The sequence below is a fragment of the Pholis gunnellus genome (assembly GCF_910591455.1).
Source record: "Pholis gunnellus genome assembly, chromosome: 16".
NCBI lineage: Eukaryota > Metazoa > Chordata > Actinopteri > Perciformes > Pholidae > Pholis > Pholis gunnellus.
This window is the reverse complement of record NC_136543.1, coordinates 20,021,532-20,046,827: the sequence shown is the minus strand read 5'-3', so window position 1 is coordinate 20,046,827 and position 25,296 is coordinate 20,021,532. Positions and strand designations below refer to the sequence as shown.

General features: G+C 41.9%; 1 protein-coding gene across 2 annotated transcripts in view; it reads left to right on the top strand.

Annotated features, from left to right (window-relative positions):
• The window catches only part of cacng7a (calcium channel, voltage-dependent, gamma subunit 7a), a gene marked incomplete at both ends in the record, with an annotated part of 59,452 nt that extends 39,315 nt beyond the window's left edge, over positions 1 to 20,137 (top strand). Inside the window, 6 exons of one of the 2 annotated variants that reach the window (XM_079176082.1) lie at positions 5,303 to 5,498; positions 7,246 to 7,332; positions 9,322 to 9,462; positions 16,219 to 16,364; positions 19,616 to 19,853; positions 20,082 to 20,137. In XM_079176082.1, coding sequence (XP_079032208.1) covers positions 5,303 to 5,498; positions 7,246 to 7,332; positions 9,322 to 9,462; positions 16,219 to 16,364; positions 19,616 to 19,853; positions 20,082 to 20,137 — 864 coding nt within the window. Of the gene's footprint in view, positions 1 to 5,302; positions 5,499 to 7,245; positions 7,333 to 9,321; positions 9,463 to 16,218; positions 16,365 to 19,615 lie in introns of those variants that run through there. The other variant, XM_079176083.1, reaches the window with a different exon arrangement.
• Between the last annotated feature and the right edge of the window lie 5,159 nt (positions 20,138 to 25,296).

Here is a 25,296-nt window from a genome sequence, read left to right as displayed (position 1 = left end):
CTTCCCTACTTCCTTCCTTGATTTTGTCTTGCCTTCTTTCATTTATTTGACTTTTTACACACTTCATCTCTCCCTACCCATCCTTTCTCCATACCTTCCTTTTTCTTTTCCTACTTCCTATCTTCTGATGGCCTTCTCTCCCTCCTTTCTTCCTATCCTCCACTCCTTGCTCCTCATCCCAGCCCATGTGTTGTCCTCCTTCCTTCATCTTTTCACCCCATTTTACCTCTTCTCCACTTTCTCATTTCTTCCCCTTCTCTCTTCTCCTAAATCCCCCTTCACAAGCATCCCTCTCTCCTTCTCTACCTCCTCTCCTCCTCCACTTTTCCTCACTCCTTCTTCACCACATCATTACCTCTGACTGTTTGTTCCTGAGCTTCATTTGTAATTCATTACCTCGCTCCTGGATTCTCCCCCCACACACACACACACACACACACACACACACACACACACACACAGAGTTAGTTAGCGGCTGATGCGACCTGGGAATTGTGGTTATATTCTCTAGGCTTAAACTACAAAAAGAACCTCATCCCAGCCCATTTGTTGTCAGCTATCTCAGCAGACACAGGCCTGCTTCAGTTCTGTGTGTGTGTGTGTGTGTGTGTGTGTGTGTGTGTGTGTGTGTGTGTGTGTGTGTGCGTGTGTGTGTGTGTGTGTGTGTGTGTGCGCGCGCGCGCACTGACCCATCTCAACAGTTCTTGTCCTCCAAACCCTTATTTTCTTCAGGCGTCCATCTTTCTGTAGTTTTAAAGCCACAGCTCAAGATAACATCTATAAAGAGCATTAACATGAATAATATATAAACATGACTAAAACTGGACAAGAGTTTATTTCTTAAATTAGTTTGCATCCAAAATCCAGCATATTGCAAAGTGAACATGGTTTCCTTCATGTAGAAAAGATTGAGGTCGAGTCGAACTGGAACGAGAAGACAAACTATTTTCTAAGATGATTAATTATACATCGATGGTACATTTTTAAATGCTGAAATAGTAACAGAAATATGAAGATTAATCGGCATAGGATGTAATTTACAGTAGAAGAGAAATGTTCACCAGCAGGTGGTCTGTCTTGATTATTGAGAGTACCACTTGTTTTCCTGCTTATGTAATTACAATACAAATAAATTGAATATATAGATGCTTACTGCTGTGTTGACTCTACCCTCTATATAGAAATACAGGAACAACATCTTCAGCTGGCAGCAATAAAGAGTCAAAGGTGGATTTCAACCTTCTTTACCCAAAAATTAAATATTTACAAAATACTCAGCAAAGTTCTGTATGAAATGAACATAACTTAATCCAAGCTATGTTGATTTAACATAATCTGAACACGACGTTGTAACAACACAAAGACAAATAAAACAAAACAGGACGATACGTCGATCAGTATATTGTTCTATTAACCAAAATGAAAGCAACAAAACATGAATATAGTCTAAAGCGACAAACTGAAGAAGTTAAAATGTGAACAAACCATCACATCCTTAGAGCCCTGCAGTAAGTCTGTATGTTTTAGTCAAGAGAACGTCAAGCAGCATGAACTAAGCGACGGTAAAGCCCACAGGGTGACACAGTTATCTGAGTCCTGCAGGTACTCAGCTCTGTCTCCTCGGTTCTGAGTGGAGGATGGATTTGTGTGTTTTGACTCAGCAGCTCTGAGCGTCTGACTGCCTCTCATGTTCAGCCTTGACATTTCCAGCACTAAGACCGGTGCTTATTTACATGAGCCCAAGCGCAAATCACCTTTGTCTTGTTCAGAGAGGGATGTGACTTTCTGAAGCGCTGACGTACTCTCAAAGCGTCCGACGTCGTGCCAGTGACGTCTTCGCGGTTGGACTCCGCAGAGGGGAGGGAGTCACGGCTCTCCTTCCTCCCTCTTCCTGCACTTTAATAACAGCAGGCCAACTTATAAAACTCTGTACGTTCTGCTGCAGTTTCTCATTTATTGCATTGAGTTGTAGCTGTAAGATTCATGTCCGGCTTCCTCCACAAGCACAGACGCCGTTCTTATGACTTGAATATTTATAAGTTATCTCAATGGAAGTATTGAATTTATCAGGGTCCTTGGTCAAGGTCATACCAGAAGGCACCACTATAGTCTTCTGATCAGACTTTCATGTGTGTGTTTGCACATAAACGTTCTTCTTCGTGTGATTTGTTTGCCTATAAGCGGTCGCATGTACACAGAGGCATTTGGACGCACGCCGCCACGTACCTGACGCCATTATTTCTCGATCGGCCAGGTTCACCTGAGGCGAGGGGTGTTTTACCGTATCAAATATTTGTAACGTGTGACTCACGTCTGAGTGAGCGAACTCACTCTGACAACGCTGAATCTGCTCTGCGGCGTCTCTGCTCGAGCGATGAGGTCACTCCTCACTCTCTTCCTGCCTGACAGCGACTTTCTTTTTTTGCTCCTTATCTGTTCGCTTCTGATCTTGCCCGCTGACTTCATTTTGTTCTCGGCTGTTCTCTTATCGGCTTTGCCGCTCTCTGTCTCGGCCTCGCAAACAGGCGTTTTAAAAGTCACCGAACCTCTTTCAGCGTCTTGTTCTCAATGTCAGCTATTCGTGGTAAAAACGAGAATTATTCTAACCGTGAAAATCTTTTTAAACGGGCAAATTTTATTAAAAAAACAAAACAAGGTTGACAACCATCCTCCTGCAGGCTGTATGTATCTGCTTTACATATTCACTGTGAATTTGTAAAGCGGAGGGTTGATGCTAATTTGTTAATGCATTGCAAACACAGCCCTAAAACCAGGAACATTTCCGTTCCACAGCAGAAGGTTTGCTTCTTTACAGAACAGCATCACGTACATTAGGACCTAAAGCACTGGAGCAGCTGGAGCTGCTCTGTCTCTTCTCCCACTGAGCTGAAGTCTGTAGATTATTAACCTGTCTGGTGTTGGTTGTAGCCCTGGTCTAAGCACACGTTTTTAATGTTTTCTTTTTCTTTTTGTTAAGCTCAGTAGAGTTACATCCTGGACATATAGTCCAGTGCAACTGGAGTTACATGATGTTAACCCGTTCTCATTAGCAGAGCGTCTAATACAGATGCTTTGTCACGCCCATCATCGCCCATCAACACTGACGCACAGTCCACCCTTTAAGAGTCAGTTTGAGACTGAAGCACCTGATATTGACGCTGTTGCTTTAGATTGAAGACGCTCAGAGAAAAAGCTCAACATAGTTTAACACAAGAAGTGGAGGTGAATGGGTCAAACAAATCATAGAATCATGGTGGCAAAAGAAACACTTCTGTCATTTGTTTTATCACTCCTTCACTATAAGACTGAACAACAGTAAACCGTATTATTTTTAGCTCAATCCATGAAAAAAATGATAAACAAAGTGACTTATAGAAAAAATGTATAACGGCTTTTACAGAAAAGTGAGTAAGTGATTGTAATAAATAAAAAACTTCAACTCCAGAAATGAGCACTTGTATATCAATGACTCGCCCTTTGTTGCCTCCACAGCTACCAAAGAATCAACAGAAGAAGAAGAGTGTTGATTAAATGAAGAAAGGAAATCCATTTAAAAACAAAACTCTCACATAACTCATTCAGTAGAATCACACAAAAACACATATCCACTAAAACCTTACTATCCCTTCTTCATAAACATGACTCGAAAGTGTCAGAAAACTTGATGCATGTGATGTTAATAACATGTTAATAACACCCTTTCTCAATTTCCAAAACTAGAGCTTGTACATTAGTCACTCAAACTGTATTGTGTCCGTTTGCACTGCAGAAAATGTGTATCCTATTAATGCCCATTAGGCCCGCAGCATGTTTTATTGTACTTTATTAACATGGTTCAACATCAGCTTTAACTATTGGTTTACACTTTGGCTGCTCGTGGTCTCGCTGTGAATATAATGGTGTGCAGTCCAGACAGGAAGTGGTTTGACTGGACACAAATATCAGATAATAACGTACAAAAGCAGCAAAGCAGCATTCTGGGACCGATGATGATGTTTCACGCTTGCTTCACTTCCAGAGACCACAGCGTGGTGAATGTGACCTCCATTTTGACTGGATGGATGAGGCTCTGTGTGTGTGTGTGTGTGTGTGTGTGTGTGTGTGTGTGTGTGTGTGTGTGTGTGTGTGTGAGAGAGAGAATGTGTGTTCTCAGTGTCAACAGCTGAAATGATGCATGGCAGAGGCAGCGTTTCTGCCACCTAGTGTGTGTCACATTGCACTGCATGTTACCTGGAAGCCTGACAAACTGGTGTGGCGAGCTGATTAGACGATCACCAGAGACTCCGGGGCTGTGATCACAGCGAAGGACGTCATCTGTGGAGTTTAAAATGTGTTTAAAGAGTTTAAAATGTCACGCAGTCTGTAAAGATTTCAAACATTTTACGACCACACCAGACTCCATTCATAATGTGGTCCTTTTAATTCTGTATCCTTAGCATTACTGCTTGTCATTGAGTATTAGTTTTTCTTTTTTCTTTCTTTCCCTTGTCGATTTTACTTTCTTCCTCTGGATTATACACAGATTCAACTATCAACAAGATCTTTCTGTCATTTTCAGATGAAAAGAAGGATTGATTATTGATTAATGCCCCAAGAGGAAAACTATGAGTCACGTTCTGTCATCGTTGAGCCAGAAGGACTCCCGTTCACTGGTTTCCACTCCGTCTGACTCTATTCTCCTCCTGTAACGAGTAGGATTCTCTGCCTGTGAATACAACTCCACCCTCTCTCCAAGTCTTTCAATTTCACTTTGCACCTCTGGCTTTTTGCGAAACCTTTTCTCCGGTGGTCCCTTGATGTGTTAAGAAAATCATCTTGAAATCTCAGGACTGGTCTGACGAGCTGTTCAATGCAGCGGCTCAGTTCGTCCAAGGTTGTTCTCCTCCTCCTCCTCCTCCTCCTCCTCCCGGTGGATCTCCTATCCTTCACTTTTCATCTTTCATCTTGTCTCCTGTCCGATACCGCATACATATTTAACAGGTGGAGTCAATGAAAGTCAAGAAAGATTAAAATCAGAGGCTCCTCACTCATCGCTTCCGTACCTCCCTGATCTGCTTGTGCATATTTTAAGATTTAAAAATCAATGAATTGAATCAATCTTTGTCCTCTCCTCACCTCTCCTTTCTGACGTCTTGCCATGTTTCTTTGTTGTTGTTTTTAATTCACCTCTCTTACCCTTGGAGAAATAAACCGAGCACTTTCCTCCTCTCTAGCTGCTCATCACGGTCGTTCAATTAAATCATTTCTGATTGCGTGCGGCCGTCGTCTGATCAGCAGCACCGAATGCTTTTTGTCTCCACAGATGAGTTCGTTCAGCACGAGGGCTCTGACGCTGCTCTCGTCGGTTTTCGGGGCCTGCGGTTTGCTGTTGGTGGGCGTCGCCGTGTCCACAGACTACTGGCTGCTGATGGAGGAGGGAATCGTCCTGCAGCAGAACCAGACCACCGAGGTCAAGATGGCGCTGCACTCCGGCCTCTGGAGGGTCTGCTTCGTGGCCGGTCGGTAACAATGTCATGTCACCAACTAACTGATTATGTTGTTGAAGTGTTTTGCACGGCACTTTGAATTATGTTGGTTTAAGGTACAAATGCTGATTTAATGCCATTACATGTTTTAGTTGCAGAAAGAATTTATAGTTTATTTTGTTTCTTTTTAATTTCAAAGAGGAAAACCTGTCAAACGTGTGTGAACTGAAGAGCAAAGAATGGGCGGGTGACATGAATGATGTTCATGTGAGAGAACAGGGTAAAGATGTTCTTCATTTTCAGGTTGAGTGGATTTATAGCTCGTTGTGTAATGTAGAAAAAGAGATTTACGTTTCTAAAAATGTTTTGTTTCTACGTAAAAAACTCATGGAGCACGTTAGCGCTTCATTAACTAGTGTTAGCACTTCTATGCTACGCTAGCTGCTAAAGGTATACTGCATGTAAACACATGCTGCTTTTGCTTTTTACTGATTGTAACAGTGAATAAAGAGGAACAATGATATCATTGTCTTCTGTCTCGGTCTCCAGGTGATGAAGGTTGACTCTCACACTGTGATCTGTAGCTTCAGCTTCTATTTTTGTCTTTTTAACCGTTTTTTACTGCTGAATCAGTTTTCACATCCTGGTTCTTTCCTTTAAACATATTGTAGACTTTTTGTTCTGCTTCTTTCTGAAATTGTTTTTTTTTCTTCCAAAAATCAGATGCTATTCATTCAGACAGTTAGTGACAGTGTGGGCTCCATGGTAACGTATAGCTCTGACAGTGTGGGGGCGGGGCTTAGTGAAGGGTCAATTGTCAGTCTCACTGGCATCAGATGACCATTATAACCGTAACCCCCCGACCCCAACATCACATCTAATCACATCTAATTCACAGCCAAAGATTATGTTTCAATTTAACTTTTTCACATTTTCAATAGCGAGAATATGCGAGTCAGCAAATGAGTGTGTCACCTCTGGTCCAATTCTACCTGAAGAGATTAAAAAAAAAGAAAAGGAAAGTATATTCATGCTTTTAAACACACACACACACACAGAGACACACACGGCAGCAGGGTGGACACCACAGATACAAATAGCCGTCCTTATTGCAGTAGCTGTCTCTGTGTTTCGGGTCACGACGGTGTTGCTCTGGGGAGGCGGCCATGTTTGTGTTTCCCTGTTGTCTGACGCCTGGTACAAAAGGTCAGAGGAGGAAAATGCTGGTGGCATTTGGAACGGTCGTGTGTGCTTTTGTGTGTGTGTGTGTGTGTGTGTGTGTGTGTGTGTGTGTGTGTGTGTGTGTGTGTCTGTGTCCTCTCTCTCTGCCTACAGTTTGAGGTTAATTGTTGTGTCTGTATTCAGCTCTTCTCTCTCTCAGCTCAAACCTTGTTTTCTCCTGAAACCTCCTGACCTCCATCCGTCTCTTCCTCTAATTCACTTTTTCCTCTCAGTTCCATTCTCTGCCTCCACGTTTCTCCCTCTTCATAATCTCGTTTGGGGGTCTCTCTATCCTCTCTCACCTCTTTCCTATTCGCCCTTTCAAAATCTTTTTTTGTTTGTCTGCCTACGCTCAGTCCCGTCTGCCCTTTCTCTGTGGGGGTTTTTAACTTCTGTTCTTGTTTTGTTTTGTTTATTCTGGTTTTATTTCCATAAGCAAATATTCCCATATTGTTCGTGACCCAAAGAAGACCCGAGCGCCTCCCACTCATCTCTCTACTTTCCCGTCTGTATTCTTTCTTTCTCAATGCGTTCCCCGTCTCCTCTCTCTCTGTTTCAGGACCAGAGAAGGGCAGATGCGTGGCGTCGGAGTATTTCACCGAGCCAGAGATCGAGATCACGACAGAAAATACAGCCAACATACTCAGTGAGTCACGTCCACACACACACACGAGGAATAGATCAAATACCAATGAAATGAAAAATTGCTCTCAGAGAAACAAAAACAAAATGCAGTTTGTTGAAAATGTTATCAAAGTAGGTCCACCGAAGATGTTTAGAGATGGTCGTTGTATCAGAACATGATGCAGTGCATAGCCAACATGCTTTATATACGTATGTGCACAGTTCTTTGGTCAGGCTGCTAACCGTGACGCCCCAACAGAGTAACGTTAAATAAAAAGTTTAAATATTACAACACTACCAAGTACACAAACTAAAGGTCATAGGAGACGTCTGCATGCATCAACTACCCTTTAACACAGTTTTTATCTTTACTTTTTAATCAAATCATGAGATAGAACGAAGGAAACTACACCTTGTGGATTATGTGAGAGGTAAAAGTTTATATAGAGTTGCTACCCAGTGAAAGCGAATCTCCAAAGTTTGTCTCCAAAGTTTCATGATGAGTTGACGTTTCTGACACCTGGTTTTCTCAGGTCATCAATAATATATGAAAACACTGAAGATACCTTCTTCAGCGTTCTGTTATGCGCATTTCTGAACATTTCTGCCGGTACCACCCACAATCTGTTTGATTTAAGCTTCTTTTCACTTTCTAAAGGTGACCTGTAGTCCTAACGCTGGCCAGAGAACCTGCAGAACCATTTGATTTTGAAGAACCCACTGTACACTGAATATATTTAATTTGTTTTTTGGTCAAACAGTAAATGAATGTCGAGAGCTCGCTGAAGTTCCCCACGGAGCAGTTTTGTCTCTGAGCTGTTTTAATGATTTAAGATGTTGACACTGTGAACTGGCTTCAAAGTGTTCTGCCCGCCGCGATCTCTGTCTCTTTGAAGAGAAGCACGGTGTTGCTGGAGACACCAGGGGGAAGACATTTGGTCCGTTTAATGCTAGATAAATGTCCTCAGGTAGACGCACAAGTCATAACACTGTAGTAGCACTGTGGGAGAAGTTGTTGAATAAATCATGCGCTGCCTCGCTCAATATAACCCTGAGCGAGCTGCGGTAGACCTAAGGTTATAAGGCTGCAGTGGACATCGAGACATGTGTGAGTATTTTGGAACATATTGTGAAAAAAAAGACGACCCTGACACCAGAAAATAGATTATTTTGTTATTCGAACTATAGATTTTCTATCATTTTCATGTCATTGTTATGATTTGAAAAGCAAATAATTATCCAAATTATTCTTGCGACACAGAACATGCTGTAATGTCTTTGTAGGTTCATGGCAAGAATTAAAATGTACTGCTAAATATTCTCTTATGTTATGCGTCGCAATGTGAAGTAAAAACCAAGATGTTTGCAGCTGTGTCCGACTTTATAGCTGCACTGATTCATATTTTCATATTAGCAATTGATCAGATGAATATGTGTAATCATGTGAAAAGCTTGTAGTGATAAACCCGCAGAGAATCATTCCCTTTAGTTCCCCTCAGATCTACGGAGCGTTTCAGTTGGTGGACACCAAAAGAGCGCTGTAAGAAATGTCTGAATTAGAAATGAGATATTAGTGATTAGGAATAGTTCTATAAATGCTCCACTATGCTGGATGTGAGAGCAGGCAGCTATTTGCTAACACATTTGATGATATGATCAATGTTGTGTTGCTTGTTTTGTTGCCCAAAAGTAAGAGTAGTAGAGTACGAACCAATCAAACGTACTTACAAATTAAAAAGGTTGAAATTTCCAATTTTGGACGTACCAGCTAATGATCTTAGCCGGCTTTAAACAAATAAAATAAAACACCGTCCCCTCGTCCAACAGTGAAGCCAGAGGGGAACTTAGAGCATAAAAGGTTGAGGCGTAGCGCCACTGATCAATGAGAAGATGTGTTGGTCACTAAATCAGGCAAATTGAATTGAAATTCCCCTCGGTCTTGTTCTTTAATCATGTCCATCATGTCCATGTCCTTCTCTTACCCTCCCCAAAATTCCTCCCTGTCCTCCAGAAATGGTCCGAACTGCCACTCCCTTCCCAATGGTCTCCCTGCTCTTCGTCTTCACCGCCTTCATCATCAGCAACATCGGACACATCCGGCCGCAGCGCACCATCCTTGCCTTCGTCTCCGGAATATTCTTCATACTGTCAGGTACTGGGCGCACACTAGAAACTAGAGTCTGAAATCATAAGAGAGCCTCCACCCCTGCACAGCGAGTCTTGTTCCTGCAGTGGAATTGTTCTCAGTTCATACAGAACTTGTTTTGTTGCACAAAAAACAAGGTTTGCAAACAATCAAAAACTCCAATACATTTTATTCTCTTGAAGAACAAATAGCAACTCCAGGCCTTTCTTGTCAAGGTTTGTTTCCATATTTTCCAATATTTGCGCCGTGTGTTGCAGTGACTGAAAAAGCAGCCTGGGAGACAAACCTCAGTACACAGAGGTCGTAGAATCTGAGGGTGGAAGCTCTCCGGAGAACAAGCACATTTTCTAGGAATACGACTTGCTCAGTGAATTTATGCCAAAAGTAAAACCAAGTAAACTCCATCCAGCTAATGGGACAGCTGCGCCGCCTGTGAGGAATATCTTTTGGGCCGTTTTGAAAGGTTTATGATCAAGTGACTAAACCCGACCGTGAACTCTCCTCGGCTGCTCTCTTGCCTTGCTTTAGATTTCAGGCTTTGGCACGATGATGATGAAGACTTACAGATAATAAGGTTTTAAGAATAGCGTTGTATCAGATTTAAGAAAATCTGAGGTCTTGGTTTCTGAAATTACTTTTTGACCGCCCTGTCCCCAACATGTTTGTTTCCTTCTTGCAAAGGTTTTTTTTCTTTTACATTCTGCAGCAACTCAAACAAACAGGACCATCATTTACTAAATGAACATCATGCTGTATTGAAGAAGACTTGAAACTAGAGATTGAGACCATAAACTCGTATTTACAATGTTTACTGAAGCAAGACATTCAACTCAAGTTCAGGAGGTAGAGCGGGTCGTCCACTAATCAGAAGAACGGGCGGCTCGATCCCTGCCTCTTCCAGACGGACATTTCGCATTCCGCATTAGTGTCCGAGGGCAAGACACTGAACCCCAAGCTGCTCCCGAAGGCTCTGCCTGTGTGTGTAAATGAGCATTTAGATTAGATCCTGACCGCAGGTTGGTGCACCTTGTATGGCAGCTTCGGCCATTAGTGCATAGTGCGTATGTGTGAATGTATGAATGCAAGTCTATTTACTATTAACCATCCTTTCTTGATTTAAAAGCAATATGTTTTCTCCAAAACATCAATCAAATTCATGTATAAATATATGTTGCAGGAGACAGCTATTGCTGCAGGAGCTTTGAGAAAGCCACAGGACTCCGGCTAAAAGGCCGAGGTATTGTATGAGACCTGTGTGAAAGTGTCAAACTCCTCCTTCACCTGTCTGCTTAAATAAGAAGAGGAAAAGCAGCAGAGCAGAAGAAGAGAAGCAAGCTTGTTAAAAGTCAACATTCTTCAAGGTTAATGATAATAAGAAGATGGAAGACTCACTCTGCAGCTCTGGTTTCCTTTTCCCAGTTGACAGCTTGTCAGACCTCACCTTGTTCTTGCTGCTGGCTCAACAGTGAACGGGATTTAATTCCACATAATTGCTCTCTGCCGAGGAAGCTGCAGGGCAGCAGTGATTTGATGTTTCGCTGCAGGCTTTTGGTAAAAAGAAGCTCAAACTTTAACCAAGCAGTCTGGAAGGATACTTTGTTGTAGTTTGACATTTCGATCAGAAAGTTGGTTATGAGGAAGGTTTGGTTTTCTTCGGGACGACACCTTTGTGGTCAGAACCAAACACGTCACATTATCTCACTGCGGACACCAACCTTCAGTGCAGCCAATCTCCATTCCAGTCACGTAGCCGAACGCCTTTAAGTGCTGAGTGGAAGGTTACTGGATGAAATGTTTGATCACACTAATTACTTCTGTGGACCCACATGGTAGTCCAAATAAAAAAAGACAGACTCATCTTCCAGTGTATTAAATTAAATCTACTTACATAGTAAGGCCATTTGTGCGTTGACACGCATTTCGTGTCTTTTGGTTGGTTGGTTGGTTCTGATGGAGGGTCTGAAGGTAGACCCGTTCCTGTTTCAACATGACACTGCCCCCTTACATAGAGCCAGCTCCGTAAAGAAATGCTCCTCCCAGTTTGGCGTGGAACAACAAACCTCCGGTGCTGAGAAGTGCCATCAGCTGCAGTTCCTCAAATGACCACTTGAGACCGGCTCCAAAAGCGAGTCGATCCCCATAGACCCCCATGGTAAAATGCACAGCTTTAAAGCAGCGATAAACAGGTTTACAGCCTGATACATCGTAGGGTTTTCTAGCTAATATCACTATTTATGACAACAAGATTGAGGGCGTGGCTGCTTTGAGTGACAGGTCGCTAGCTCCACCACTTTGTCCATTTTTTAGATTTAGGCTGTCTCGTCACTGGATGGCGACAGCCGGCGACACACACACTTCATAATGGCTCTTCAGAAACCTTTGGGTTACGTCACAGGGACTACATCAATATTATATACAGTCTACTGTATGCACAGAGCCCTGACCTCAACCCCATCCAACACCTTTGGGATGAAGTGGGAGTGTGATCGAGGTCTTACTAAAACTTCAGGGTAAAGAAGAATTGTTGGACTGACCAGCAATTCTCACTCCCAACTGGCCCCGTGCTACATGAATTCAAGTTCCCTACAGCCACCGCTCAAGCCCACAGGGGGGTGAGTGCTGGATAGATCTTAGGTGGACTATCACATTCTCTATCACGGTTTACTAAAGGTTTGTAATTACATGACAGGGGACAAAGAAAACTTTGTCTCACAGAGCAAAGTCTTACACCTGCAATCCATCTTCGTGTTTCACTGAGGATTAACATTTAACAACACAAAAGTCCTCTCTGTCACGTCGCATTCTGTTTCATTTGCGCCACGAGTCCTGTTGGGAAGGAGAGTCACCGAAGCTAACGGGGTGACATCACGTCCTTGTGTCGCTGCGGGACAGCTGGGTGACGTTTCTGGTCGGTTACCTCGAGTGCAGGGTCAAGCGGTTCAGCTGACGAAAGGGGTTGTTGGGATTTTTTGGGACCTTGTTAGTCTCTCTCTCTCTCTCTGAGCAGACAGGATGACATCACCTTCCTGTTTCAGCTTCTTTTTTTTTGCATGAGTGAGCTTTACCTCACAGATGCTAGCTTAGCATGGTGGACTGCTGACTGGACAACGTGACAACCATGATGTCATGGGAAGGTCACCGAGCCAAGACGGATAAAAACTCATGTATGCTTATACACAGATATACCCCAAGACATGCAGATTTGCACATACATCAGGTCGATGTATGTGTGCCAGTAAAACGAATTTTCAGATTTGTACAATTCGATATCAATTTAAATATAGACATAGTCTATGTGTTTTTTGGACATTTCAAATTGCATGTGTTTTCACATGTGAAATGTCCTACATTTGTATTGTATTTATATTAAAATATCTTATTTATTTATCTTATTGTATTTGTTTATTTTACAAATTGACATGGTAAGAAACGCATATTAATCAAATAAAAACAGCTTCGGCAACGGCACTGTACACAGTTGTGAAAAAATAATTCTCCGTTTTGGAGAAAAGATTATGTGCGAAAACAGAATCAGAAAAGTAATTTGATTTTTGTATTGTAATTGCTGAGCACCCTCTGTGAGGAATGAAAAACAGCTCTCTGTCAGAAATAGTCAGTTGTTTCTGTGTGATGGTTCACAGCACAAAGAAGGAATTGAGCCCAGAAATCGATTGATGTCATTTTCACCTCAGAAATAACAGTGATTTCTATTCCTCTTGTTTACCATAAAAGAGCAGCGCTGCAATTATTTCACACACAGTAGGGGAGTCAGAGAAAAACACAGAAATCAGTGCTATTTCAGAATGATTTTGCAGCGAAAAACTTGTTTTTCTCAGTCAGCATGTCTGTGTTTTTGTCATGAGAACTGCCCGTCAGTCACAACAGCACCCTGAGGTTACAACATGGTGGCTGTGGACCAGCTGTTTCCTCCCATTTCTCCTGTCTGTCCCTCCTCCAGCTACTTCTCTCCTACAACTCTGTCTCTTTTTCCCCCTCTCTGCCTCTCTGCATGTATGTATGTGTGTGTGTGTGTGTGTGTGTGTGTGTGTGTGTGCACGTTCACACTCATGTGGGGTCCAAGCTAGAGAGCTTAGATGAGCATTAAGACACAACGCTGCCATCTGATGGCCAAACAAGAGAATTACAATTCAGTCTCATGTCTGTCCTTTTTTCACAATTTTGGATAAAACGTGTGATCTCTTTCTGCACATTGCACCAGAGATCACCTGTCAAGCAAACAGGATGCGCAGATCACTATGTTATCTTGTCATGTCCACAAACGTTCCTTTCATTGTCTGGTAATCTGTCAATTGATCAAAACCGTTGTTGTTTAGAACGCGTAGTCGCCTCTCTGTGTCATCACAAACACATAAGCCACGCCCACAGCGGCCAGTAGCTCCTCACAGGACGCTGATTGGTCCGTGCTCTGGTTTGCCAGACAACAAACGCATTACTTGAAGCCTAACATAACGTGTGATATGGCATGATGTGATCCTGTGACATCGCGAGAATCCAGCTGCCGTGCGAGGTAACCGTTCCACCACGTAAGATGGAAAATTGGGACAGTAGTTTGTTTTCCTTAATCCTGCTGTCAAATAGACCAACAAACCAACAAACCCAACAAAAAAACATCTGGGGAGATAATTATGCAAAGTGCACTGTGAAGTGTCTAAAACTTAAGACAAAAGGCATTCAAATGCTCATGTTGCGCCAGATATTGGTTTCTTGTGGAGAAGCTGTCCTACTTCTTCTTTCTTTGTTACTCGCAGAATCTTAAATTCGAAATACTTCCTGTGCAAAGGATTACATTTGTTCCAGGAAATCCGAGAGCTTTTTTGGTAATCTGCTGAATCACTTCAGTGTTTTCCAGCGTGTCATGCTTTCTGCATAAAAAGCAGTAAAGCAGAAATGTGTGTCCATATCAAAATGTGTGAATGTATGTGAATGTAAGCGTGGCCTCATCGGTTCATCCATCCTCTGCCTGGTTACACCGAGGCGTCTCAACAAACAGGACATGTTTGTGCCATCGCTGACATCCAACAAAACTCCTGCATGTCTCCTCGAGGTTTATGCGTCTCCTGCTTTGTTTAATTCCATTTCACACAGCTGCGACTCCAAAACAGTCTCACTGTTGAACAGGTATTTCCAATCAGGCCCATGATGGTTCTCTAATCTGTTTCCAGATAAAGGGTCTCTGTTTGTTATAGAGTCTAGTTCTTATTGATGGTGTTTGAATGCAGGCAGATCGTGGCTCGATTGTGCATGTCTGTATGAAGAAGTAACGTCTAAGGCAATGTTCACAGCCTTAGTGCTCAATTCTGCTTTATGGCTCGGATCTGATCTTTTTTTTTGTTCTTGTTGGCTGTTCATAGTTTTCTTTAAATGTGTTCACGGGTATGAACTGACCCGCGTGTGCAGAAAGACGACAACAAAGACGTCACACGAGGCAGTAAACATGGAGGCCACTGAAGTCTGGTCTCTCTGGTTTCAACAGACGGCATCACATCACCCCAAACCTGGCTTCTCTCAGATAACAAAATATAATTCAAAGTAGTTCTTTAAAAGCAGCACACGAGCAGCACGAGCTGACCGTTCACTGTTGTTGTGTTAACATGTTGTATCTCTGCAGCTCCGACATGTAGCTACATTCTTCAGGAGGAGCACATCCGCGCCGCAGAGCCTCTGCGACAGCCAGACGCAAAAGCCTAAATCCGGACTTAACATATTTTCAAATGAAAGTCCATGTCGGCCAGTGTTTGATTATTTAATTCCTGTTCAACGTAGAGTTGCATGTTAACGTATCAGTGATATGTTTTCAGGGGGAAAGAGCGGTGAGGTGGCTTTAAATGCGAAGCATCTTTGCTGTGTTTAGTGTGTCAGAGTTTCACTGCCGGAGGAGTTTTGGAGGTCAGCTGCAGCGGTTAGTCGCTCGACAGGGGAGGAAGCACTGACACACTCCTAATGAGGGTTCAGCGTGTGTGTGTGTGTGTGTGTGTGTGTGTGCACGCTCAAGTCAGCGAGGATTTCTATACTTTAGTGTGTATCTGTGTTTATGTGGGTTCTTGGACGCAAGCACAAGGACATGTCAATGTGTGTGTGCGTGTATGACTGTCCTCGTTTATCTATGTATCACAGCACAGCCTGTTGTTGGGGTTTTCTCAGCCTAGTCCAACGAGGACACGTTATCATTATAGCTATTCCAGCAAAACAGCACGCACAAGCACACACACACACACACACAACTACAAAGAGACTAAAGGCCCATTCAAATGGGATTAGTATTACAGGGTAACAAGGGTAATGCAACATTAGCCTTGCACCTCCCGGTTTCCTAGTTATTCATAGTTTCTTAGAGCTGGAAAAGTATTCATGAACATAAATAATTGAATGTCACAACCTCTTCCTCCTCAATCAGCTGAACTGGCTTCTCCAGTGGTCAAACTGTCTGCTGTTAGAAGGGTCTCATGGCAAACTACTTCTTTAACCACTTGCATGCTCAGTATTTTCCAAACATATATGTTATTATTTGCCTAAATAATATACTGGCTGGATGTGGCCTCTGTCTGGTGGTTGGTTGGGATGATACAGACTGTCAGTAGGATCAGCACCATGGATAGAGCTTGTAAAAAGCCACCTTTTGAAAGAGTTGAAGGTTTGACACTCAAATGGGAGAAAAGAAGGTGCAGCGTATCACTGTAAAAACCTTCTGTGTTTGCAATAATGACAGTAAGAATTCATGTGTATGTGTTTGTGCCTCTGCAGGTCTCAGCCTGGTGGTTGGACTGGTCTTGTATATTTCCAGTATTAATGACGAGGTGATGAACCGACCCAGAGAGGCCGAGCAGTTCTTCCACTACCGCTACGGCTGGTCTTTCGCCTTTGCCGCCTCCTCCTTCCTGCTGAAAGAGGTAATCGAAGAACAGCACTCGCACTAACACACACACACACACACACACACTCAGACGTATTCATGCATAAACATTTGTGGGTTTACTGCATGCACACAAACACGTGAGTGTGTGGAAATGCACAAACACAGACTGAAGCCTGTGCACATGGACAAAGTGCACACACACACACACACACACACACACACACACACACACACACATACACACACTGCAGATATATTGAAGTAAACACACAGACACACACTGAGCGGTTCACATACACTGATGCTTAACATTTACCGACGAAAAGTGACAAAAGAGATGATTTGCACAGACGCACACACATATACATTCCTACATTACCAACAGTGGACTATCATGAAAATACAGCGAAGAGGACCCCTGTTTCTGCTCATTTTGAAAAAAAACTAAAATAGAATAGAAAATGTACTTTACATTTCTTTGACCAGATTATTACTGAAAATGTGCTTTTTTAAATTATTATTTTTTTTTTAAGAAATTAACAAACGTGCTTTCTTGAGTAATGTTTACCTTTCAAAGAGGGGACTTCCATGTCTGAAGTTGAACTGTATGTTACCATTCTTTCAGCTGTTTGTTTACCAGAAAGACCTTATTTGGTTCTTTCAACAATCTAACAATCTATATCTATGAATATTTAAATAATTTTATGTGAAACAAGTATTACGGAAATAATCATGGCCACTTTAATTGAGAATAAATAATATAATTAACACAACACACACACACACACACAGATTGTTTGGAATCTGATTTGGATGTCGACCAACTGCCGCTTTGCTAAACACACTCAAGCATGTGTACAACGTAGCCACACAAAGTATTTGTAGCTTGCTGAATTCAGACTCATTCAGCTAAACACACACACGCACGCGCGCGCACACACACACACACACACACACACACACACACACACACACACACACACACACACACACACACACACACACACACACACACACACACACACACATCTAAAAAGTGCCTGCGTAGGAGCCCGTCATCCTGCCTGCATCAATATTCATAAATGTTAATAGCTTGAATACTTGAGGGCAGCAGCTCCGTCGCAGCACAGCTTTATCTGCATCAGAATATTCCTTGCTGCTGCTCCTTCTTCTCTATTCTTCATTCCTCATCCTCCTCTTCTCGCTCCGCTCTTTCTCTCCTCTTCTCTCCTTCCTCCTCTCTCTCTGCCCTCTACTTTTATCTTGTCTCTTTTTTCTTCTTTCATGTTCAGTTCTCTAATCCTCTATTATCATTTAACTTCTCTTATGTCCTGTGTTCTTTCATCCTCTTTGCCCTCCTTTCACTTTGTCCCTTCCCTCCTATCCGGTTCTCCTCCCTTTTTATCCTTTCTGTCTTCTCTTGTCTCCTCGTATCTCCTTCCATTTTCTGTGATTCTTCACTCCTCTTTTTCTAATCTGTACTGAAGCTGTGCAATATGGGATTTTTCACAAACACATTCATCAGCATCTAAAGTTTCAGGGCGGTTGTAGCGACGATGTTGTGAATGAATAGTGTATGAGCTGTGAATGCTCGGCGGATGCCCGGGTGAAAACATGAATACGTTTTTGATAATGGCTCATTCCACGGCGGAGCGCCAAACCTTTTTGTCAACTCTCTGCAAAAAATCATTATGGATTTATTTCATTTTCTCCCCTCCTGATGGCAGTGTGTTGCAGTTTAGGGAGGCTGATTCAGACATTTTATAAAAGATTTTTGCAACAGGGAATATGCTGAGAGGTCTGTAACTCATTTTGATTCACTAATGATGAATAGCCAGGGGGCCCTCTCTCCCTCCATCTCACTTCCTGTTGTCCAACAGTAACTGTTGTTACTTTTAGATGTATTTATTTATCAATCAGATACACTTTATTTGCATGATTGTCCATACAAACGGCATAACCAGAGCTTTATATATAATTTCCAATCAAAAAGAAAGTCAATCCAGTAGGTAATGGGGTCGATCTATATATTTGATTCGAAAAAAAATTGGAATCGTTTGACATTTTAGAGAGATAACGTTATGGTCCCTATGGTCCCATACTACCCCTTAATATGGTGTCAATATACAAATATACATAATAACATATAAAACAAAATGAGAGCAGAACAGAGATATACATGTTTTGTGAAATATGAGGGAAGAGGGAATACCGATATAAAAACATAAAATCAATTATAAAATCTGGAAAGAACACACAAGAACCAACACTTTAAAATTCTCTTAACTCATTTACAAATTGTGTAATTTGCTTTGGCTCAAGTCTTGAATGTCAATTATCTTTTTTCAGAACAATAATTTCAAATTCCTCAACAATTAGTATTAGTATGATTAGAATTTATCGTTGATTCTAGCAAATTGTTCGTGTTTTGGCACGTCTGCAAAAAAACTACAATTGTCTCCGATTTGCACAGTAACCACTTGCACACATGGGCTGCTGAGTCTATGCTCAGTAAAGTTGTCATACTCTTCACAACTTCTTAGCATTCTTTCATTGTTTGAGTCAACTTATCTCATGTAGATTCACAAATATCTATGACGTCCTGAGGTACAACTTGTTGTTTTTTACTGAAATAATGCAGGTTTGTATTATTGTTGCAGGATTTACTTTTTTCTGTTGGTCATGGATGTCATTTTGTGGCAACATTTCTGTTCACTCTTTATGGCTTTGGAAAGATCAAAGGAACACATTATACTAATAATTTAACTGTATTTATACAAATATGTGTATATTTTTTAACCATAGTAAAAGTCTTTTATTTAACATTTCTATCTGCAGTACATCTTTGAGCCACATGAGGGAGCAGGAATGTTCACATTATTCTGATAAGTGTACTTATAAGAGTGAATCTAATATGATGAGTTTTACTAATGAGAGGACAAATTGCAAGAGCCCGTTAACTTCTTCTAAATACATTTATTTGGTCTCATTTATGTCTATAACATGTTTTCAATAACACATTCATTAAACAAAGTTATAATAATGTAATAATATATCTCTCCGAAGTGGCTGGTTTTCCTTTTCAAGATAATATAAGATGATGAGGAAATGGCAGTAAAATGATCAGGGACATTCAATAAGGCCTGTTGTGAATTTGCGATGGTTTGTCATTTTTAGAAGTGGGTCCCTAGAAACACTGCTTGAAACAGAAACCCTACATAACTTGTACATGTGAGAGCCCATACTGTATACATGACCATTGTCTCTTTGTATCATGTGTCCCAGGGTGCAGGAGTGATGTCCGTCTACCTCTTCATGAAGCGTTATGCTGAGGAGGAGCTGTACAGGCCTCATCCCGCCCTCTACCGCCCCCGCATGTCCGAATGCAGCGACTACAGCGGCCAGTTCCTCCATCCAGACTCCTGGCCTCCACCGCAGCGGGGCCGCAGCGCCTCTGACGTCTCCTCCGACATCTCCATCCAGCTCAACCAGACTCCACCGTCGCAGGCGCAACCCAAGGGGGGCAGCAGCTCCCAGGCAACGCCCTCTTCCTCTGGGCCTTCCTCAGCGGCCAGCTACCAGTTCCAGCCGGCCTCCTCCTCCTCTACCTCCTCCTCGTACCCTCACCCCCTCCACCTGGCTGCCACCTCCACCCTACCCCGAGCCTCCCATGCCCACGGCCACCCTCAGCCCCACCCCCACCCGAGTGGGCCCCCGCCCCAGTCCCTGCCCATGGGGGTGCCACCCTCAGCCGTGCCACCTCCCCGCTATCACTCGCACATGCGAATGAGCGCCTCGCCATGCTAGGCTACATACGCAGGGAAGGGGGAGGGGAAACACAACTGGGGGGGATTAGATTGGCTCTGTTACGACTCTTACACACCACAAGACAACAACACACACACACATAAACACAAATCCTGTTTCCTCGAAGTGTGTGGGAGGAGGGATGCAGCGGAGTGGATGAAGGAGGGAGGTTTAAGGAGATCAAAAAGAGGAGAGGAGAAACGAAAAAGAGGGGAGTGGGGGAGGAGAAGCAGGTGGGCGGAGAGATGACTCACTGCTGATGCCGAGCCCGAGACGAAGACAGACACTTAACAAAACTTTGAACACGCTGGGAGGGAACATGGGAGGGGAGGAGTGAGGGATACGGTGATTAGCAGCAACAAGACGTTTGTGGGGTTTCTGACGGGTACATTCATCATCAAGGCCGTGATACACAGGCAACGGGGTGAAGCAGCACAGGAAACAGGAAGCTGAATCACATCCAAAACTCTGTCCATTCACAAAAAGAAAAAGTGAGACAGTATATCTGGCTATAAATGTGTTTTCCTTTTCATCAAACGAGGACTAAATATACTTGCTTACATCGACATGGTTGGGAAGGTAACTTCATTACGTGTCGATACTTTTGATTACCTTCTAAAAAAAAAGTTGAAACCATGAGAGCGACCCATACAAAACACTAAAAATCAATTAAAGCAGACTGCTCTTACTTTTGTTCACGAGAAAGAGTACAGGTGGTGGAATCAGCAAAAGCCTGCAGCAATAGTGTACAGGTAGCACAATGTACAATCAAACAACCCTGCAACAGGTCCTGCCTTTGTGAGGGATTGTTGCTGAGACTGTTTACAGTGATCGGGGTTCAGTTTACCTTGCAAGTTTGTAGAAGTGACAGAACACCAAAACCCGTTTTCAGAATGACAGCAGTGTACTGCTCCAATGATAACAGCCCCCCACGACCAGCATGCTGTCCAAAAAATAATGTTTATTTTCATCGTATCACATGTAGAGATCTAACCAAAGTCCTCGATGGGACTTTCACCCAGGAGATCAGTGTTCGTGTCCAGTGTGAAACAAAACATCAACTTATTTTAACGTTAATTTATTTATGTTACATACATTTACACTTATTTTAAGACAAACCATAATATTTTACTAAACCTAGTCGTGGATTTGTTGCATTTCTTTTTATTTTATTCACAGCATGAATCACTTGTTGATTGAAGATTGGATGATTAGAATGCAGGTTTGTTGTATGGAAACATAGTTTTTAGGAGACAGGGTTGCCACGTCAGTTCAAATTTTGACATATAGAATATGTCCAAATGTATATAATCGTATTCATTTAATTTTAGTAATGTATGTAATTCATGTACCAAACACAGTATTCACATAAAAATATGAATTGCCTATGCGCTGACAATTTTTATAGAGATTTTAGCCCTACTCAAAATCATGTAAGAACAAGCTTAGTTAGCAACTTTAATTGTAATGTACAATTGTTGAATTTATTTGGTAAATTAAAAACTTAACACCATCTTTTACTTCCCGACCATGTCCACCACATTTGAAAGGAAACATGCCGCTATGATAAAGAATGTCTGTATCATTAATAATCAGTATTGCTTTCAGCTTTGGCCCATGTACCATGACCTACAATTAGATTATATACACAATCAGAGGTACATTGTATACGCTTAGAGGTCTACACTTCACTTCACTTGCTGAAACATCAATTTCAAAAACGTAATCCTGTGTGCCGATCGTGGGGTGTAAATATCACGGTGTGTTTTAGGTGTTTTAGCGATTGAATTTTCTAAGCTGTTTGTATCTTGAGAGGGAAGCTTTGGGGATGAATGTTCAACATTTTGTGGGATGAAAGAGACGACTGAGAGACTCTTTAAAGTGCCCCATGCAGCACAGTTGGGAAGCTTCTGGAGCTTCAGGAGGTTTTCTGCAACGTCAGCATTGACCGATCAGGGACTGTCCGTTTCCACGGTGATCACCCCTGGCACAATCAAAATGGCTGCCTTGGAGATGCTGTTGCCATGGAAGTGAGAATTTAATTTCTTAGGTATGTAAATAATGATATAAGAAACCAGACCTCTGAAAGCCAGGTTCAGATTGCACTCCATTTGGATCCATTCAGCTCAGATCATATACTGAAATCCGACTTACCTGTTGACTACACTGCTCAGAGTGCAACACATGTGATGATAACGGTAGAATGTCAGGAGAACGTTTCAGGTATATTTGAATGCAAATGTGTCATGTAGACATTATTCCTGACCATTTATTTGTGTTTATTTGAATGACGATGTGCTTCCTGAACTGACAGATTTGAAATGGAACTCCAACTCTTCCTGGTTTTACATAATAAGATATAAGATTTAAGTAGTGAATAGATGCGAGCACGACATGGCACTTTGATGAACACGAGCTTACATGGGAGGCCAACTGAAAACCTGAGTGCACTGTGACAGATGGCCTTGCATTCCAATTTACCTCCTGGTTAAATCTATTATTCATGTAGGTAGCTCAGCTATCGGAGTAGGATTCTACATCTTTTCACAAATATCTTTTGGGTCCAGACAATTTCAGGGGTGAACGATCCTTTGTGTGGCGATGAGAGGAAAGATTAATACGAATGTAAGAAATGTGATTGGAAACACCTGGGAGTGGTGCTGGTGCTATGAGTCGTTTGGTCGCTCTTCAGTGTCTGAAGTCTCACATACAAGATTCATACAAGAAAACTGCTTAAATGAATGGAAACAACTTGCCTCCAGGCCTGCTGTGTTCTGTTCAGGTCATGGTAACAAGGGTCGGTTGAGTCATATTTGGGTATCCAGCAACAGTTACCACAAAAGGCCCGCCTCTCAATTCATCCGATTGGACAATGTGAAAACAAAAGCTACTGAGATGTTGGGCGTTTTTTCACTCTTAAGTGGAAGTTTCCTGAATTGGAGGGGTTCAGAGTGGCTCCTGCTGAAACGAGAGGAGCACCGAGCAGGAAAAACGCGGCGCGCTCATTGACAACAATCAAAAAAAGCCGCCCCAGGCTTCTGAAATGCACTCTGTCTGATCAGAGTCTTATCGTGCAGTAAAACGATTTAGGGAGGACGTTGCGGTTGTTGACATGACTTTGACATCAGAGGCTGGAGTTTGTATGACTGTATGCATTCTTTCCCTAAACTAAACTGTAGAATAGTACTGAACAGTTTAAACTCACGGTCCACTCACTCGCTTGTTCTGGAGTTTTTTCCTGGATCACATGGCTCTTATTGGCAGATTTAGTTTAGGCTCCATGGAAGAGATTCTGAGCATTGATAGCACTTCTTATCTTATCAAAAGATGAAAATTGAACTTGACAAAACAGTCAGGGGTGTCCACACACCTTTGCATGAGTATAATAATGATAGGATAATATTATTTCATATCCACGCACAAAAAAATGACACTTATCAAGATTTTCAGATTGACTCCCATTGAAGTTCTCATGTTCCAGTGACTTAAAAACAAACTTAAAGGTTGCTTGTTTTTGTAGCATATTAACAATTGTGCCCATCATAGGGCATTGTTTGTAGCCATTTTTAGACCTACAGTTGGAAGTGTTATGCTTACAACCTGTGGTACTGTTAAGAGGACAACAGTGTAGCAAATGACCTGCGGTGTTAGCATCTTTTTATGAATATTTGCTATGTGGAAACTAAATAGGAAATCATTTAGCAGCTAAGTATGACAGCTCTTGCTTAGTTTTGAGATATTTATTTTAATTACCAAAGCTGAGCATTCATGCTGTGTAGTGAGCACATACACACATAACACACACACACACATACACACCACTGATATATTTATGTAGCTGACTTCTGAGGAGTTGTTTTTCAGTTTGGTGATATAAGTAAATTTGAACCAACAGTATTTCTGAGGACATCACAGCAGAGACGTAGAGCTCTGATGCAGTGAACCGCTTTTTGAAATGTTAACTTCCTTTATCCAATGCAGACATTTCTTCAAACTGTGATTATGGTGTAAATATTACTGAACATACTAAAGTTTACATGGCCATATTTGAGTCCAATGACATTTCACTGACTCAGTACCTGTCCAAAGCCGACCATGAAATTCATGTAACTTTCATTGTTTGTATCATTTCTGCGAACGTGCTATTAGCAGGAGTGTGATTTTTATCTGCCAGCAGTGTTTTGTTAAGTTTAAAACCAATAAAGCTTGCCTGGTTCCAGCTTCCTATTTGTTTATCATATTTATTTCGTTTAACACACGTGTGGGAATTCAAGCAGTGGTTAGAAAAAAAGTTTGTACAAAATTTAAATTCAGTGGTTTAGTGCTAACTTCTATTCTTGAATGAGCAAAGTAGGTTGAGATGGCAGCTTATATTGCAAATAAAAAATGCCTGTTAGCGTTACAACGTAGTGTTACAACGTAGTGTTACAACGTAGCGTTACAACGTAGCGTTACAACGTAGCGTTACAGCGTGTAGCGAACGCACCAACAATGTAATTTAACAACGTGATTCAACAATGTAACATAACTAGCTTAAATAAATATCCAGCATTTACTGTGTTTGTGTTTATTCCACCCACCCACCAGAGTACCACCTGCCCTTAGAGGACTTATGTACAGTGCCAACAACTTTTCTGCCAACTGGGCTTACAGAATTAATTTTGGACAAGAAAAATACTGTCAAATTGTTTGATTTATATAAAGTGTGTTAAGTAGCTGATTATTCTTTCAGAGATATAGGTACTTTGTTAAGTATAATGGCCCTATTTGAGATTTATATAAAAACTCCAAGTTTTACAAAATGCATTGGGGGAGATATAAGGTCCCTTTAACCAATTCAATACATTTTCCTTTAATTAATTTAGATTAACTTGATTGATTTTGGTCATTTGGATTAACTACGTGGCTTACACCCTTGAAGGAACACATCAGGCTCACAGTGCTTCTCTTCATTAGAGATGTTCGAACACTGTGCCAGACTTCTTTTTACCCATTAATTACTCAAATTGCTCCTTTAGTACACATGAGAACAGAAAATTAGAACTTAAGTTGATAGTTATTAATTCTCTATATTTGGCATTGTATCATTAAGCATTTGACTTACCCTCTGAGGACATGGAATATGTCGCTAATGTTTGAGGGAAAAGCCAAAAAAGAGG